The sequence below is a fragment of the Chiloscyllium plagiosum genome, chromosome 17 (genome assembly GCF_004010195.1).
Source record: "Chiloscyllium plagiosum isolate BGI_BamShark_2017 chromosome 17, ASM401019v2, whole genome shotgun sequence".
In the NCBI taxonomy this organism is placed as follows: Eukaryota; Metazoa; Chordata; class Chondrichthyes; order Orectolobiformes; family Hemiscylliidae; genus Chiloscyllium; species Chiloscyllium plagiosum.
The window spans coordinates 58,692,354-58,707,958 of NC_057726.1; the positions used below are offsets into that span (position 1 = coordinate 58,692,354).

Sequence of the window (15,605 nt, forward strand, 5' to 3'; positions counted from 1 at the left end):
ACTTTGGATCCAGTTTGTTAGTTTTTCCAAGTTCAAATAGTGTCTTGAATGACCCCAGAGGTATTGTCAGGGTCTTCTGGCAGTTCATATACATTGCATTTCCTCCATATCTGTCACACAAACAGCTCAATTGAGCGATAAATCTGATGGAACAAGTATAACCAGCCCAACACCAAGCAGGGTACATGCTATAATTCTAATGTGTGCTGCTTTGTACCAAATCAAAGTTTTGAAAGTTTTTAAAAAGCTCAAGGCTTACCACTTCATCTGATCTAATGGATGCATTCAATATTAAGGTTAAAACCTGATTTGTTGACTCTTCTTTTCTACCTCTGGTCTTAAATTTCAATTCTCTATTGCCAAAGGTACAGAGTGTACAATCTTGTGGTTATAGAGCAAGGTTAGTCACTGCACCTAGATAAGTTTAATAGATTTACTCTTGCACCCACTCTGGGACTCATCACTTAAGTGGACGTAAGTGTTTTTATCATGGGAATATCATCTGCAATTTTCCTCCTCTTCAACTCCTGCACCATTCCAGCAGGCTGGTATCTTGAGTCTCTGCCACCTCAGCATGTAGAGACAGGTATTATGTGCTGTCTTGCCACAGTTTGCCACACCAAGTCTGAAAGTAAAAAGAAATACTCATTTATTGCTGCAATGTAGATAGCTGCAGTGATTTGTAACTTTCTAGGTCGTCATGGAGTTCCTGGGTTTTAATGAACAATTATCCAAGAACTTAAATGCAACAATTTGCATGTAATTCCACAAATCTGGTGGATGATGTTGTTATCTCATTGATTAATAGGGTTTTCTTTTCTCTATACAGTCGCCACTCAGCCACGACCTCATCCTTAATCTCACTCAGGACGGAATCAAACTACTCTTTGATGCTTATAACCAGAGACTAAAGGTCAGCGACATGTCTATACTTTGCTTTCCTATGATGGATATTTTGTTTACAAGTTAATTCTAGTGTGAAACATTGATATGACAAGGCATTAGCTGTGTCATAATAAACCAATTGGTTACCATGGTGTAGCATAGAAATAAAGCTGACAGGTAGAAGGGAGTAATTGGACAATAATTCATAGGCATAACTCATTCCTTCATTTAAAAGTCATCTATGCTTTAATACTAAACTAGAAAATATCCACCACAGAATATGAAAATCTAATTAGGAACTGTTGTCTCCTGAATTGGAAAGGCTGATTTGCATGGCATTAATATTTGAGGAAATGTGCCTGTTATAATTTCAGCATCTTTCATGAAGGGGGTGGTAGCTTCATAACAACGAACTGTGTTCCATAACAATCTCCGAGATTGACATTCAAGTTTTGTAACCTTGTACTTATTCACTTCTGGACCCAAGTTGATAATATGGCATGCCCTTTTTTGGAGTTGAATGGTGTGGAAGTTTGAAGTTGTTGCCTTAGCATGTTTTGAATCAGTGCTGATGTTTTCTCAAAAACAATTTCTCCAGCTAGCATAACTGCATTCCCTGAACTTTAAGCAGTTTTTGTTCTCCAACTGCCCTTTATTCTGTTGCCAATACCACCTGTTATGTCACTTGTGCCACATGCTCATCCTTCATGTGGCTTAAGTTTGTGATCACATCAGGCATCACTCGCCTGTAAAGGCACCTCACCAACCAACCATCTAACCAGTGCCGTGCGGACAAAACTAAATATTACTGTAGTAGCAATGTTTATAGAAATTTGGAAAATAGAGATTGCATCTCAGCAGTGTTTCTCAGCAGTATGTGGGGAGGGGCTAGGAATTGCAAGGCTGATGTGTTACAGCTTCAATTTTGGCAGAAGGGTATAATTACTGTCTGGCAAGTTTACACTACACTATAAGCATTCACATCAGAATTTTGTAATATGGATATTTTTACTTCGTGGGATGTCAGCATTCATTGCCTATCACTAATTGCTCTTGGGAGGTTGTGAAAACCAAATAGTGTCCCTTCCTGAGTCAGAAGCTCTGGATTAGAGTTCACCACAGACCTCGTCAAGGAAGCTGTAGTCATCATGACCGCCAACATGCAAATCCTTAGAAAACACATCAATGGCCAACAGTAAGAGTGGGAGCGATTCCTTGTCCGCTTTAGATAAAGTAAGTTAGAGCCACGACTATCACTATCCATGGCTTCAGATTGCATATATAAGTTAATGTTGGCACATCAAGTTGTTACAAACCACCAATTGCATTTGAAAATGTAGTACTGAGCTGGTTTGAACTACTGAGTCTGTTGTGTATAGCTGTAGTCTTTTGTAGACTATGAAGGAATGGTGATACAATTCCAAATTAATGGTAACTTGGCAAGCAATTTGCTGGTGTGTTTCTTGTGACTGCTACCTCTTGTCTGCTATCTTATGAGGGGTTAGCAATGGTATTCACCATTCTAATCATGAATGATTATCTTTTCTTCTGATCTTTTTATGATGAAATGTTAATTTGAATCGGTGAAAGATGGTTGCATCTGAGACAATATGCTGAGGAACACCTGGTGGCTGTTATGGTGTGGTAGTGTGCCAACTTCTGGGCCAGAAGACCTGAATTCAAAATCCCACCAGCCCTAGCCACGTTGTCATTGGTCTAAACACATTGATTTAAAAAGATTTACCCTGAGGAACTCCTGTAGTGATGATCTAAAGTTGAGATGATTTTCCTCCAACAGCCAGGGTCAGCTTTCTTTGTGCTGGTTATGACTCAGCTAGTGGTGAGGTTTCCCTCCATTCCCATCAATTTCAGTTATGTTGGGGCTCTTTGTCACGCACTTGGTTAAATGCTATCTTAATGGCAAGGGCGGTCACTTTCATCTCCCCTCTGAAATTCAGCCCAGATACAAAATTTTTGAATATAACTTGTAAAGATGTAGTGCAGTAATTCTGTTGGATAAATTCTAGATTTTGCTGCAGTCTACAAACCGTATAAAAGCCTACATCATATACTCGAGGTGAGCACCCTCATTCTTTTTTACTGTGCCACCATTTCGTTTTAATAGTGATATTGCCCTTGTTATACTCCTGAAGCTGAAAGCTATGCTATCGATGCCCCTCATAATTTTATAAACCTCTATAAGGTCACCCCTCAGCCTCTGAAGCTCCAGGAAAGTCCTTAGAAATGATCCCAAATAACTGCAGTAATCTTTGTTGAGATGGGGCTGATTGGCTATGGCTGCTGTGGAATGGAATAGGATGGGATTGTGTTCACATTTTAGTTAGGATTGGTTTGAGGCCTGCATCATTGCCATGTCTGCAGCAAAGATATTGGCAGAGTGGATCAGGCCTGTCTTCAAGTAGAGAGCCCAAACAGAAGCATCTAGGAAAGCTTTCAATGCTGAGAGGAAATTGTTGACAACTTTGATTCTTTATTAGTCTGGCAGTTACGAAAGTACTGTTAATGTGAATTAAGTTTTCCAGATAGTTGAATGATCTTACTTAATGCTGATGTGTTTGGTGTGAAAAAACCAACTGGATCTTTTGTCTAAGCGCTTTCTGAAGTGTTAATTATCTCTACGGCTCCTTGAATGTCGTAAGCATAGAGGTTAACAGGACAGAGAAAGAAGACTTGAAATAATTGGATGGTTTGTAGTACAGTAGGAAGCCATGTTGAATGTGGTAAGTACCAAGGAAATCTCAAGAGAATCAGGAAGAATGACAGAGCATGAGTAGATTAATGGCTGGAACAAAGCCAAAGCCTTTTATAGATAGACAGCTATTGAAAGGTGGGAACATAAAGGAGGAATTGAATTTCTAAGTCCATTGATATTGGTTTGGAGGGCAGGAATTCTGATGTGTTGGTGGGGGGGAAGTGTTGGGAGGGAAGCCTGATGTCTACCTGTCCCCATGACCTATGGAGTCAGAGATATACAGCACAGAAACAGACCCTTCGGTCCAACTCATCCATGCCAACCAGATATCCTAAATTAATCTACTCCCATTTACCAGCATTTGGCTTGTACCCCTCTAAACCCCTCCTATTCATATACCCATCCAGATTCCTTTTAAGTGCTGTAATTGTACCAGCCTCCACTACTTGCTCTGGTAGCTCACTGCATATGCGCACCACCCTCTGCATGTAAAAGTTGCCCCTTAGGTCCCTTTTAAATCTTTTCCTTCTCACCCTAAACCTCTCGTGTTGAAACCATCCAGGTAAATGATCTTGTCTATTTATCCTATCCATGCCCCTCATAATTTTATAAAGCTCTAGAATGTCACCCCTCAGCCTCTGAAGCTCAAAGAAAAATAGCCCCAGCCTATTCAGCCTCTCCCTATACCACCGACCCTGGCAACGTCCTTGTAAATCTTTTCCAAAGCCTTTCAGGTTTCACAACATCCTTCCTATAGCAAGGAGACCAGAATTGCACACACTATTCCAAAGGTGGCCTAACCAATACACCTGCGATATAATCTCCCAACTCCTAGGTTCAATACACTGTCCAATAAAGGCAAGCATACCAAATGCTGCCTTCACTGTCCTATCTACCTGCGACTCCACTTTCAAGGACATCTGAACCTGCATTCCAAGGTCTCTTTGTCAGCAACGCTCCCCACGGCCTTCTCGTTAAGTGTATAAGTCCTGCTCTGATTTGCCTTTCCAAAATGCAGCACCTCCCATTTGTCTCGATTAAACTCCAGCTGTCACGTCTCAGCCCATTTGCCCATCTGATCAAGATCCCGTTGTACTCTGATGTAACCTTTGCTGTCCACTACATCTCTGTTGCCATGAGTAGACACTTTAATGGCTTATCTGCCCATTAGGCTGCCATTTGAGCCATTCAGTTGTGCAGTTGAGGCTCATAGCTTGCCTTCGTGTGCATTTTGTCTTTGTTGGGAGGATCCACAGTCAAACAGAGAGACAAGGAAGAAAAACGATAGTGATCTCCCTTTTGGGGGTTTAATTTATTGGCACTCCATGGATCATAGAAGGGCATACCTCAGCTGCAATGTCTGCACCAGAACAATGGCATTGCTGGAGCCTGACAACAATCCATCATCTCTGGTGCCTGTCAACTTCATGCCTGCTCTCAATAGCCTTTTTGCGTCCAAAGTCTCCTTGATATTAAAATCCACTCACCTCCGTGGTGCAACTATTGCAGAAGATGCCATCATTATTGACACAGCTGGGTTGCTGGCCCAAACGGAGGGCTGATTTGCTGTGCACAATTGGAAGATAGCCTTGGTAATTGTTTATTGGCCATTGCCAGCAAAATGTCATCCCAAGGTCCTGCCAAACTGGGGTTGGCTCCCACTTTCTATCTTGTTGATGGTACATCAACATCCCCCAAACTGTGCAGCCAGCAGCATCATGTAGTGGTGGTGTGCACCGCTGAGCTATTCCTCTGTGTTCACTCGATGAAAATAAAGGAAGTATTAATAATTATTGGATAGGGTAAAAATACATAAGAGTTTGGTGCGCAAAGTGGATCAGTCATTTCAATGAGAGTGCACTCTTGTTACTGAATAAAGATAGAGACTTTGAGCCTTCTCGTACATAGACGTGGTGCCAAAGGGCCAGAGGTTTGCAAATGTTGCAGCCTTCTTAAAAATGGCAGGTTGGAGGATTTAACCCTGAACAATTGGTTGGTTGCCCTAACATCAGCAAAAGGGAAGTTTGGCAACAATAATCTGTCATTTAGAGGAGTTTGTTTATGCGTTAGAGCATATGTGAGGGAGTGTTGTCCAAAAGCAGATACTTAGCTCCTTTTTTGCTTCATTCTGAATTGTAAAACATCGATCAGTGAAGATTTGAAAGTGATGTGTGCTATGATTTCTCCATTTTTCATTGGTTTATGGAAAATCAAACTTGTTCAAAGAGCAGCTAGAAGATTTATAAAATGTAATGTAAAATAACCTGTTCTTTCTGAGCATGGATACACATCTCTATTCAGACCTAAAGTAATGGGAAGGTTAACTCCTCCCGCCCTTTCCTCTCGGGCCATCGAAAGTTAAAATGCAGGTATAGTAAGCAATAGGGAGGCAAAAGCAAGTTCCCCTTTTCATGCAAGGGGATAGATGTATCATAAGAGTCTCACTACAGTTATTACAGGGCTTTGGTGAAACCACACCTGACCTACTGTTTGCTCCCAAATCTAAGTAACAATATTGCATTGGAGGTAGTGTAGCAAAGGTTCACTAGACTGGTTACTATGATAGGAGACTTGGTAAATTGATCTTACACGCTCACTGGAGTTTGAATGAGAAATGAGTGGCACATTGGCACAGTGGTTAGCACTGCTGCCTCACACATCCATAGACCCGGGTTCAATTCCTGTCTCAGGCGACTTCGTGTGAAGTTTGCACATTCTCCCCGTGTCTGCGTGGGTTTCCTCCGGGTGCTCTGGTTTCCTCCCACAATCCCAAAATGTGCAGGATAGGTGAATTGGCCATGCCAAATTGTCCGTAGTGTTAGGTGAAGGGGTAAATGTAGGGGAATGGGTCTGGGTGGGTTGTACTTCAGCGGGTCGGTGTGGACTTATTGGGCCGAAGGGCCTGTTTCCACACTAAGTAAGTAATCTAATCTTAAAAAAAAAAGAAGAGCTCGTTGAGCCGTAAGATTCGGAAGGGGTGTGACATGATAGACATTGAGAAATTGCTTATGCTGCATAAGTTCTGTAAAATGTGAGCACATTTCAGCCTACGGTACTGACTCATTAGAACTAAAATGAGGAATTTCCTAACTCGAAATTTTCAGAAATCTCTTCTCCAGAGGTTATAGATCCTCCATCAGTGAATTTAAGGCTGAGGTAGACAGATTTATAGTCTCAGAAATCAGGGATCTGAAGAGCAGGTGAGGAAGTGGAGTTGAGCGAGATTAATGGGTCATATGGTTTTTCTCCTATTTAAGTTCTGGTGTATTGTTATTTCTTTTACTTTTCCGACCTTTTAATAGCAAATGTTGCATTCCTCTAGTATTAACCCTGCAATAGAAAGGACACTTTTAAGTTTATCCAATAGTACTTCTGATTTTAGGAAGGGGTTGTCTGCACTTGTTGTAATGGATGCTCAGAACTAGATTTCATTTTTAAACATTGTCAATGTTTTCTGAATTCTTGCTATCCACCTTTTATCTTCATTTCCCAGCAAAAAAATTTCCTGGAGTTCCAATTTTTGTGTCTCAGCAGACAGGAATTTTGCTGCATTGCCGGCCATGATTTAAAGAATATCAATAAAAAGGCAATGAGTTGAAACGGTTCCACTTCCTTAATGAGATATAGGGCCTACTGATCACAATTGATACATTTCCGGCAGCATTGTGTTTGTGGTTAATTACCTGAGATGTGTAGGCCATCGATTCCACAAGCAGCGTTTGGATGTTTCTTGGAATGATGCCTTGAAAATTTGAACACCTCATCGGAACTTGCCACACCATCTGACAACTAAGCATGGGACTCCTATTGATTTGTAGCTGTTAAATTTGTCTGGCATTGGACTTGGCTGCCTACTGTATTTGTTTAGCTCTTGTAAAATTATGAAATAATTCTTCTCCAGGGAAGGAGAAAACATTATCCTATCCTGAAGTGTCTACTTGTTCTTGCTCAACTCTGCACCCAGATCAGGAGAAAGTGAGGACTGCAGATGTTGGTGATCAGAGTCAAAAAGTGTGGTGCTGGAAAAGCACAGCTGGTCAGGCAGCATCCGAGGAGCAGGAGTCGACATTTCGAACATAAGCTCTTCAGGAATGTTCCATCAGCTTTATCAGCACCCACTTCTCGTGCAGTATAAAACAGTGTCTCTTTCTTTCAAATCTGTTTCTAGCATCCTTGTTCTAATCAAGAAAAAACATCAACTTCTAGTCTTTTTTAAATTTAAATCTGCTCTGTTCCTCAGTATTTATAAAGAACAAGGAACAGGCTGAAGCCATGTCCGTGTCCCTCCCTCAGCTTCCAGTCTTTGTCAACATTACTCTCCTACACAGAGTGAAAACTCAATTTGATTGAAATCACCCATGCACCTCACTCCATGATAACCTGTTAACCCACCTACCTTCCATTTCAGTGCCCTATTTACATCCACATTCCTGAGCAAGATCTACCAGCATTCATCCTTTGGATCAAGGAATGGGAAACGTAGTAAGTCACTAACAAGTTTTCTTGTGACAAACCTTGCCTGCCAAATGGGGGGCTTTGAATTATCTGGGTGTGTGTGTGTCTTTGCTCAGAACAAGTCAGAGCCTCTGTGAAGCCAGCCTCCTCCAGAAGGGCCTCTGTGCACTTGTGAACTAATCATCTTAAATTCTGTCAATGAGGGGACTATTGCTTGAGTTGGGGATTTGCATTCACAACATAATTGTTGAAAGCACTCCCTGAGAAAACAGTTTCAACAAAACTTGGAGTTGAATACTAATATGTAGAAATGACAGGTTACAGAATACTGTAAAGTATGCAATGCCTTTGCATTTTGACAGAAATGAGCTGATGGAATATATATGCAGTATTTAAATTTACATGGTTTTCCAAAGGTTAATGGCAGCAGAATTTAAGAGTTTCCTTTCTCTGCTTGCCCCTTCCTGCCCCACTTATCCCAGTCTCTGGTGTCTTCCCACACTTGCTTTTCAAGCAGAGTAGAGTGGTCTTTACTCTGAACTGCTCCCTCTGAAGAGAAGTGCACACATTGCAGTTTGTGGTGAGGCTTTGTCCTTTTGAGGCAGACAAGCAAATAGTTAATGTGAGCAATCACTCTTAGACCCCAAAGATTACACCAAGTGGGAATCGCTGTGAATGATGACCAACATTTGGGTTGGCAGTATAAAGCGAAAGTCAAGTGTCCTATTGTCAAATAAAATATTACAGCATTTTCTTTAAGTTGTTTTTATAACTTAATTTGATAAAATATATTGTTGACTGTTACTTGCTCTGAACTCTATTGCTGTGATTTTTCAGTGCTACTTGAATGAGCAAATGATTTTTTTTCCCCCCAGAGCTGCAACGCCTGACTACTTTTTGATTGTTAAGTAAATTGTTATTTTCCTCATTTGGACGGCGTGCGAGTTGCACTTCTGGTAGAGTGTGGTGTACTGATAAACCTCATGTAATGGTGTTTCATATATTCAAACCTTTTTGCCTTTGTCATTTCAGCGGAATTGAAAGACAACAGGCATGTCCTGCATTCATGCTATTTTGAGTGTTGATCATGTCTGGGGTGAACTCCATTTGCCCAATTTCGTTGTCAAGTCAAACTGGTAGTGCTGCACATCTCAGAACTGCTAGCCTGAGATTTGAATAATTAGTCCAGACACATGGCTGACTACATTTCTCTCCTATTTTTAAACTAATATCCAGCTTCCACTATTAACCTTTTCTTAAGTGTCAGGTTTAAGGAACCTTGTCAATTTGGGGGGAAAGGGGAGTTTTGGTGTAATAGTCTGGGTAGCTAGTGGTTTTAAGTGTTCAAAAATGAGCAATAATTGTGTACTTTCTACTATTTGTCCTTGAGGTGCCTAAATTTTCCAACAATTGTAAGCTATTCAGCAAACAATAGAAATTGAATAATTAAACTTGTTGGCCCAACAGAGGCAAGTGAAGCCTGCAGCTGCTTCATGAACCAGTTAGTGCTGGGAGTGACACATCAACCTTAACAGTCTATTATCAAGACTGCAAATAGGCAACTTTTGCGAATATGTAAATAATGAGAAAGTGACTCTGCTTTCATGTACATCTTCCTTTTAATAAATTGGAGAATTTTAAAAGGAATTTTCATTTTCTGTCCTTCTCTTGCGGTATCCTCTCCGATTGCCTCAGTCTTTGGTTAGCAGGATTGATTGGAGTTACTGCTGTGCCAGGAATGTGCTTAACTGAAGGGGTGTAGGTGGGAAGCCTAGGGCTGTCTGCACATAGACAGCAGTGAGGTGTTTGTTTTTGGCACTGACTGGTATTTGAAACTGCATTCTCCGATAGAATAGTTTGTTTGCTTTGCCAACTTTTATTGCATTTTGTTGATGTTGCTCAGTAAAGGCTGCTCACTAAAGGCTGATATAATTCTGTTCTAAGGTTTTCTACCAAAACTTATCAGAAAATATTAGGATTCTAAGGTTCACAGTTCAGTCCGGCACATTTCCAGGGATTCAACCTTGGACAACAAGAATCAACATGGATGAAGATTGGCCACTGATCGCTCACACCCATGCTGCAGAAAGCCAACCAAAGCCAAGAGGAAGTTTCACTTTATGACCCTGCAACCAGTGCACAAAAGACTGATAAGTAAAGTTACAATAGTCATATCGCGTGGAAAGAGACACTTCAGCTCGTCCATGCAGACCAAATTTCCTAAACTGAACTAGTCCCATTTGAGTGCATTTTAGAGAAACATGGGGCAACCTTTTTTTTTTCTAACAATCTGAAGGGAAAAAAACGAGGGAGGCTGGAGTTGTAAAGCCAGACACTTCTGCCCTGATTGAGGAATCGACAGCTAGACTATCAGCAGCAAGGTCCAAGAAAGGAGAGCAGAAATGCAGTGAGAGCCTGCTTGATAGGGAATCATGGGAGCAAATAATAGGTAACTCTGACTGAAGCAGCAAAGCTCCAACTGGAAGACCATTTTCGGCAAGGAATCGTATTACATGTCCGATTTTGGTAGGGTACCACAGGCTGACAACAGGAGGAGCCAACTCTATTCAGACTCTTTGAAAGGCTTAAGCTTTTTCATTGTCAAACTATCATGGAGCTGCTTCGGGTATGTATCATGCTATTTCTAGAATTTGGTGAAATACCTTTTTCATTAGTAATAGTTTTTTTTGTTTTACATTAAAGTGTCAGAAGTCTTCATGACAAGGATAGCTTGGGGACAGAAAATTGAGGGATAGGTCAATTGAATGGAGTGTCGAAGCTTTCATCACATGTTACAGACCTGTGGTTCCCCACTTTGTGTTTATCCATGTGGTTCATTCAGGACTACGTCAGGAGGCGAATCTTTTTTTAGCTTTACCAAGCAGTGTCATTCAATCTTAGATGAATTGTGACTGTTGTGTTGATTTCTGTTTTGACACTGAAACAATCTTTTTCAATAATCTGAAGTTGATGTGTCAATTTTGTCCTGTTTTTTTCAGGATTCAGCTAAGGCATTCAGGAAATTCAACTTTGTTTTTGTCAAATAGCACATTCTGTATTCAAAACAATCTTGTTACATTCCTGGTCTCATGGGGAATGCCACAATGTCTTTTGTTTGTTTCAACTTGTGCATCTGCCTTTTTGTTTACTCCTTTTTTTGGTTATGAATTGACATTTTAAAGCTTCGAGTTTTGTGCAGACAATGAGAAACCAGCGTCGTCATGGTTCAGCACTAGTGTTCAAGCCTCTGAGTCAAAATCATAGTTTTGAGCTAAATTTGTGTGTATAGTCCAGTGCATCTGTGCCAGAGTCCAGTGCAGTATTGATGCTTTAAACCAAGGCCCTGTCAGCTTCGAATAGTTGGAAAAAGTTTTCTTTATTTGAAGAACAGTGGAATTCCCCAGGTGTCCCAGGGAATATTCATCCCTTGTTCAAAATCACAAAACAGATTAAATGTCTTTTAACATTGTGGGAATTTGAACTCTTGTAAATAAGACCAATTTGATAAACAAGATTCTATCCCTGAAATATAGATGCACGATGAGAGGGTGATTTGACAAGAGTGGAGTAGTAGATTACTTTTTTTGCATCAGTGAGGAAGTCTCAAGGGAGAATGTTCTTCCCATACTCCTCATTCTCCTGTGGTTGTCTTCCATTTTCTACACTGCTTCCTCCAACCCCCAAACTTCAGCATGTTACTGTCCAGTTATGCAGGAGTAATTGTTATAACTCCTTTGGGCAGTGTGACAAATCAAGCTTCGCTATTCCTGGAATTATCACCAAAAGTCAGATTTTGATAAAGTATACCAAGTTTGCCAATTTACCTTACTTTCTCACCCAAATTAATACAGAGCGTGGTTTCTTCACTGAACAAGAATCACTTTTTAAATAAAAAGACTGTAGCAATAGGTAAACAGTTGTAAACCAGTGGCATATAACAATATTTTAATCTCTAATCCTTGATGTCTTCCCAAATGAAGTAAAATAGATTATGGAAGAAGGGGGGAAATAGGAAACACTGCCCTCTATTCTTGGTTCCCAGGTTATATTGTTGAGATGATTCTTATACTGGTTAGCACGTTTCTTCAACTGTCCGGATCCTTTCACTGGTTGCATAGAAACCATAAGTGACTGGTTCACTTGATTTTAAATGTCATAGCTGACGACAACCTTTGCAGGAAAGATAAATTTGTTTTGAACATAGACTGCTTCTGAATTGGGAAAGAATTGAACATTTCTCACAGTGTAACTTGTTCTTGGCTCCGAGCTGTCTAGTTACTTGTGAACCAGTTGCAGTTGTTGGTGAACACCATGATCTCTCAGTGGTAACTAGTCACGAACTACTTGTTACCAGCAAAAGCAATATCTGTACACCCCTCAGTCTAAATCATCTGCATCTCAAGCTTCAATTACTGTTTGTTCACACAGTTGTTGACATGACGTTGGCTGGTTACTTTTCAAAACTACAGCCCCTCTATCAACACTGTCATTTGTGGCAAGGCTTGCACTACAAAATAGGCTACAAAGCAAATTCAAATAGAATTGCAGGCAACAGTACGTCCCTACTCGAGTCCAATGCATTCTGTGCTTGCCTTGAAAAGGAAGACTGTGAAACGGTATCACCTCTCCCATCAGCCTCTGCACTTGTACTCCTGGTTACTGCTGCAGGCATTAGGTCAGTCGTCTTAAGGGTGAGCTCATGGAAAGTGAATGTCATGAATGGAGTACCTGACTGTGCACTCTGATCCTGTATGGATCAGCTGGCAGGAGAATTTGCAGATATTTTCAACCTCTCCTTGTTATGGCTTGAAGTCCTAATGTGTTTCAAGAAGACCACCGTCATCCTAATGCCAAAGAAAACTCATTGTAGTGTTACTCAATGATTACCGCTTGGTGGCTCTGATATCCATAAGTATGAAGTGCTTCGAGATGTTGTTCATGGCTCACATCAAGCTGAGTCTTCCAGATTGCCTTGATTCCTTACAATTCACCTACTGGCACAGCAAGTGACCCTACATTCATCCCTGGAGCATCTGTACAACGAGGATACCTACGTCAGGCTCTTACTTATTGACTTCGGTTCTGCCTTTAACACCATCAATCCAAACAAATTCCATGACCTAGGTGTCTGCTCCCACCTCCTAACTGGATTCTCTACTTTGTGACCAGCAGACTGCAGTCCGAAATGATAGACAACAATACCTCCTCCGTGATAATCCTTAACTCCAGTGCCCCGCAAGCTGTGTACTCAGCCCCCTACACTACTGTTGTAGCTCAGATCATCAAACAATGATGAGACAGAGTATTGGGAGGCAATAAAGTGCTTGACAACATGGTTTAAAGGTGACAATCTCTCCAGCATCAGCAATGCAAAGGAGCTGGTCATTCCCTTCAGGAGTAGAGTGAAGGGCACACCCTGTCTGCCTCAGTGGTACTGAGATGGAGATGGTCAAGAGCATCAAGTTCCTGAGAGTAGTGATCAACAATCTGTCCTGGTCCACTCACGTTGGCACTACAGTCAAGAAAGCTTAACAATACCTCTACTTTCTCAGGCTAAGGAAATTCGGCACGCCCATAAAGACTCTTAAAAGTTTTTATAGATGCACCATAGAGAGCATCTTATCTGGGTGCATCACACCGTGGTATGGCAACTTCTCTTCCCAAGACCAAAAGTAACAGAGTTGTGAACACAGCCCAGTCCACCATGCAAGCCAGCTGTTCATTTATTGACTTCATCTAAACTGCCTGCTGCATTTGGAAAGCAGCCAACATGATCAAAGACTCCTTCCACCCTCTTCATTTGAGCAGAAGATATGATGTTTGTATGCACGTACAAACAGATTCAAGAGCAGCTTCTTCCCTGCTATTATCAGATTTTGTTAAATAGACCTTTTTTATAGATTTTATTGTAGAATCCCTACAGTGTGGAAACAGGCAGTTTGGCCCAACAAGTTCACCCTGACCCTCCAAGTAGCCCACCCAGACCCATTCCCCTACCCTATTACTTGACATTTTCCCTGACTAATGCACCTAACCTACACATCTCTGAACACTCTGTGCAATTTAGTATGGCCAATTCACCTAACTGGCGCATCTTGGACTGTTTAATGTTGATCTCTCTGCACTTTTTGCCAGCTGTGGTATTGTATTGTATTGTATCCTTCTATGACCCTGACTTGTATGGTACGACCTACCTGTAAAGTACAAGTCAAGTGACACCAGGCTATAGTCCAGCAGATTCAAAACCTGTTGCACTATAATTTGGCAGCTTGTGCCTTCTGACTTTGTCCACCCCAGTCCACACCAGCACCTCCCATGTAAAGCTCATCAGACTACACTTTCACCCTCAGTACATGTGATAGAAATAAATAATTAAGTCCAATCAAATTGTTGGTTTTAAAACAGCTATTTGTCATTTCAGTCCACTTTTTTTTAAAAGACACCAGTTCTTATGTAATCTTTGGCCATCCTGAAGATTTGATCAGTAGTCTTTGTTAATTTCATTGCTATTAATTGCAGTGGTGTCAGTAAAGTATAAAAGAGGTTGTGTACAAATTGCACAGTTGAGCCATGAAAAACACTTGAGTACCGTGCAAATCTCTTTAACCTGTGTTTGGATAAAGTATACACTAATTGGTTGCGAGTATATGAAAAGTATATTACACAACACTAAACAATGGTGCCTTAACTTGATTTGAGACTTCTCCATGCACTGTTATTAATAGACCAATTATGCTGATACCTGCAGAGTTTTTCTGAAAGAGCATCATCCTGTTGTCTTTACTCCAAAAAATGACTATTTTGTTCACTAATTAGTTTGATACTTAATTGTCACATTTTACTAACAATTCATTTTTAATATCCTTAATTTTTCTGTGGCCTACCTACAGCCCCCACCCTACTGCACAAGTTAGATCCCAGAGCAAATAAACTGTTTGCTTAATTTTTGTAATTTGGCTACTGTGGTGGTTAGTTACTGAATATATTCCCACAATTGTTAACTAACTTCTGATGAGATCATAAGTTTATATTAGGAAATAAAGAAAGCTACATATACATGTGACAATTTGGAAAGTCCTTAAAATATACTTCAAAAATATTGAGTCGTTTTCCCAGTAATATCATTTAAAGCAATTTAATCCCAGTGATGTAATGCTTCATGCTTAAATTTCTTACTCATCTGACAGTTGTCAGTAAGTTCCTCTTGGTGAATTTCTCCACTCACACTAAATGTGATTCTCTCCGTCTCTCCCTAAGACATTGGTACAGACACTAATATTTCTCAGTGAATTTAGAAAGATTCGGGCATTTTCCACTTACTTCAACCACCTTCGATGGATTTTTTTTTTTCTTGTTCTTCAACAGGGTGCATTTTTGACGTAAGTCTTGCTTCGATTACTCCAGGATTCATGGCAGATGCTTAAAAGTACAACGTATTTGTTTTCCATGCCCTATTATTTACAACTGGGCAGTAGGGAGGAGTCTAAACAACACAGACATGCAATGCACATGTAGTGCCACCAGAGAGGGATCTCACTCTCCAAATCTAATG

The 15,605-nt window shown here is 40.7% G+C and overlaps 1 protein-coding gene across 1 annotated transcript in view; it reads left to right on the top strand.

The window, feature by feature from the left end:
* Positions 1–15,605, top strand: part of phaf1 (phagosome assembly factor 1) — a 63,200-nt gene that overhangs the window by 16,156 nt on the left and 31,439 nt on the right. The window contains exon 3 of the mRNA XM_043707225.1: positions 830–913. Coding sequence (XP_043563160.1) covers positions 830–913 — 84 coding nt within the window. The remainder of the gene's footprint in view (positions 1–829; positions 914–15,605) is intronic.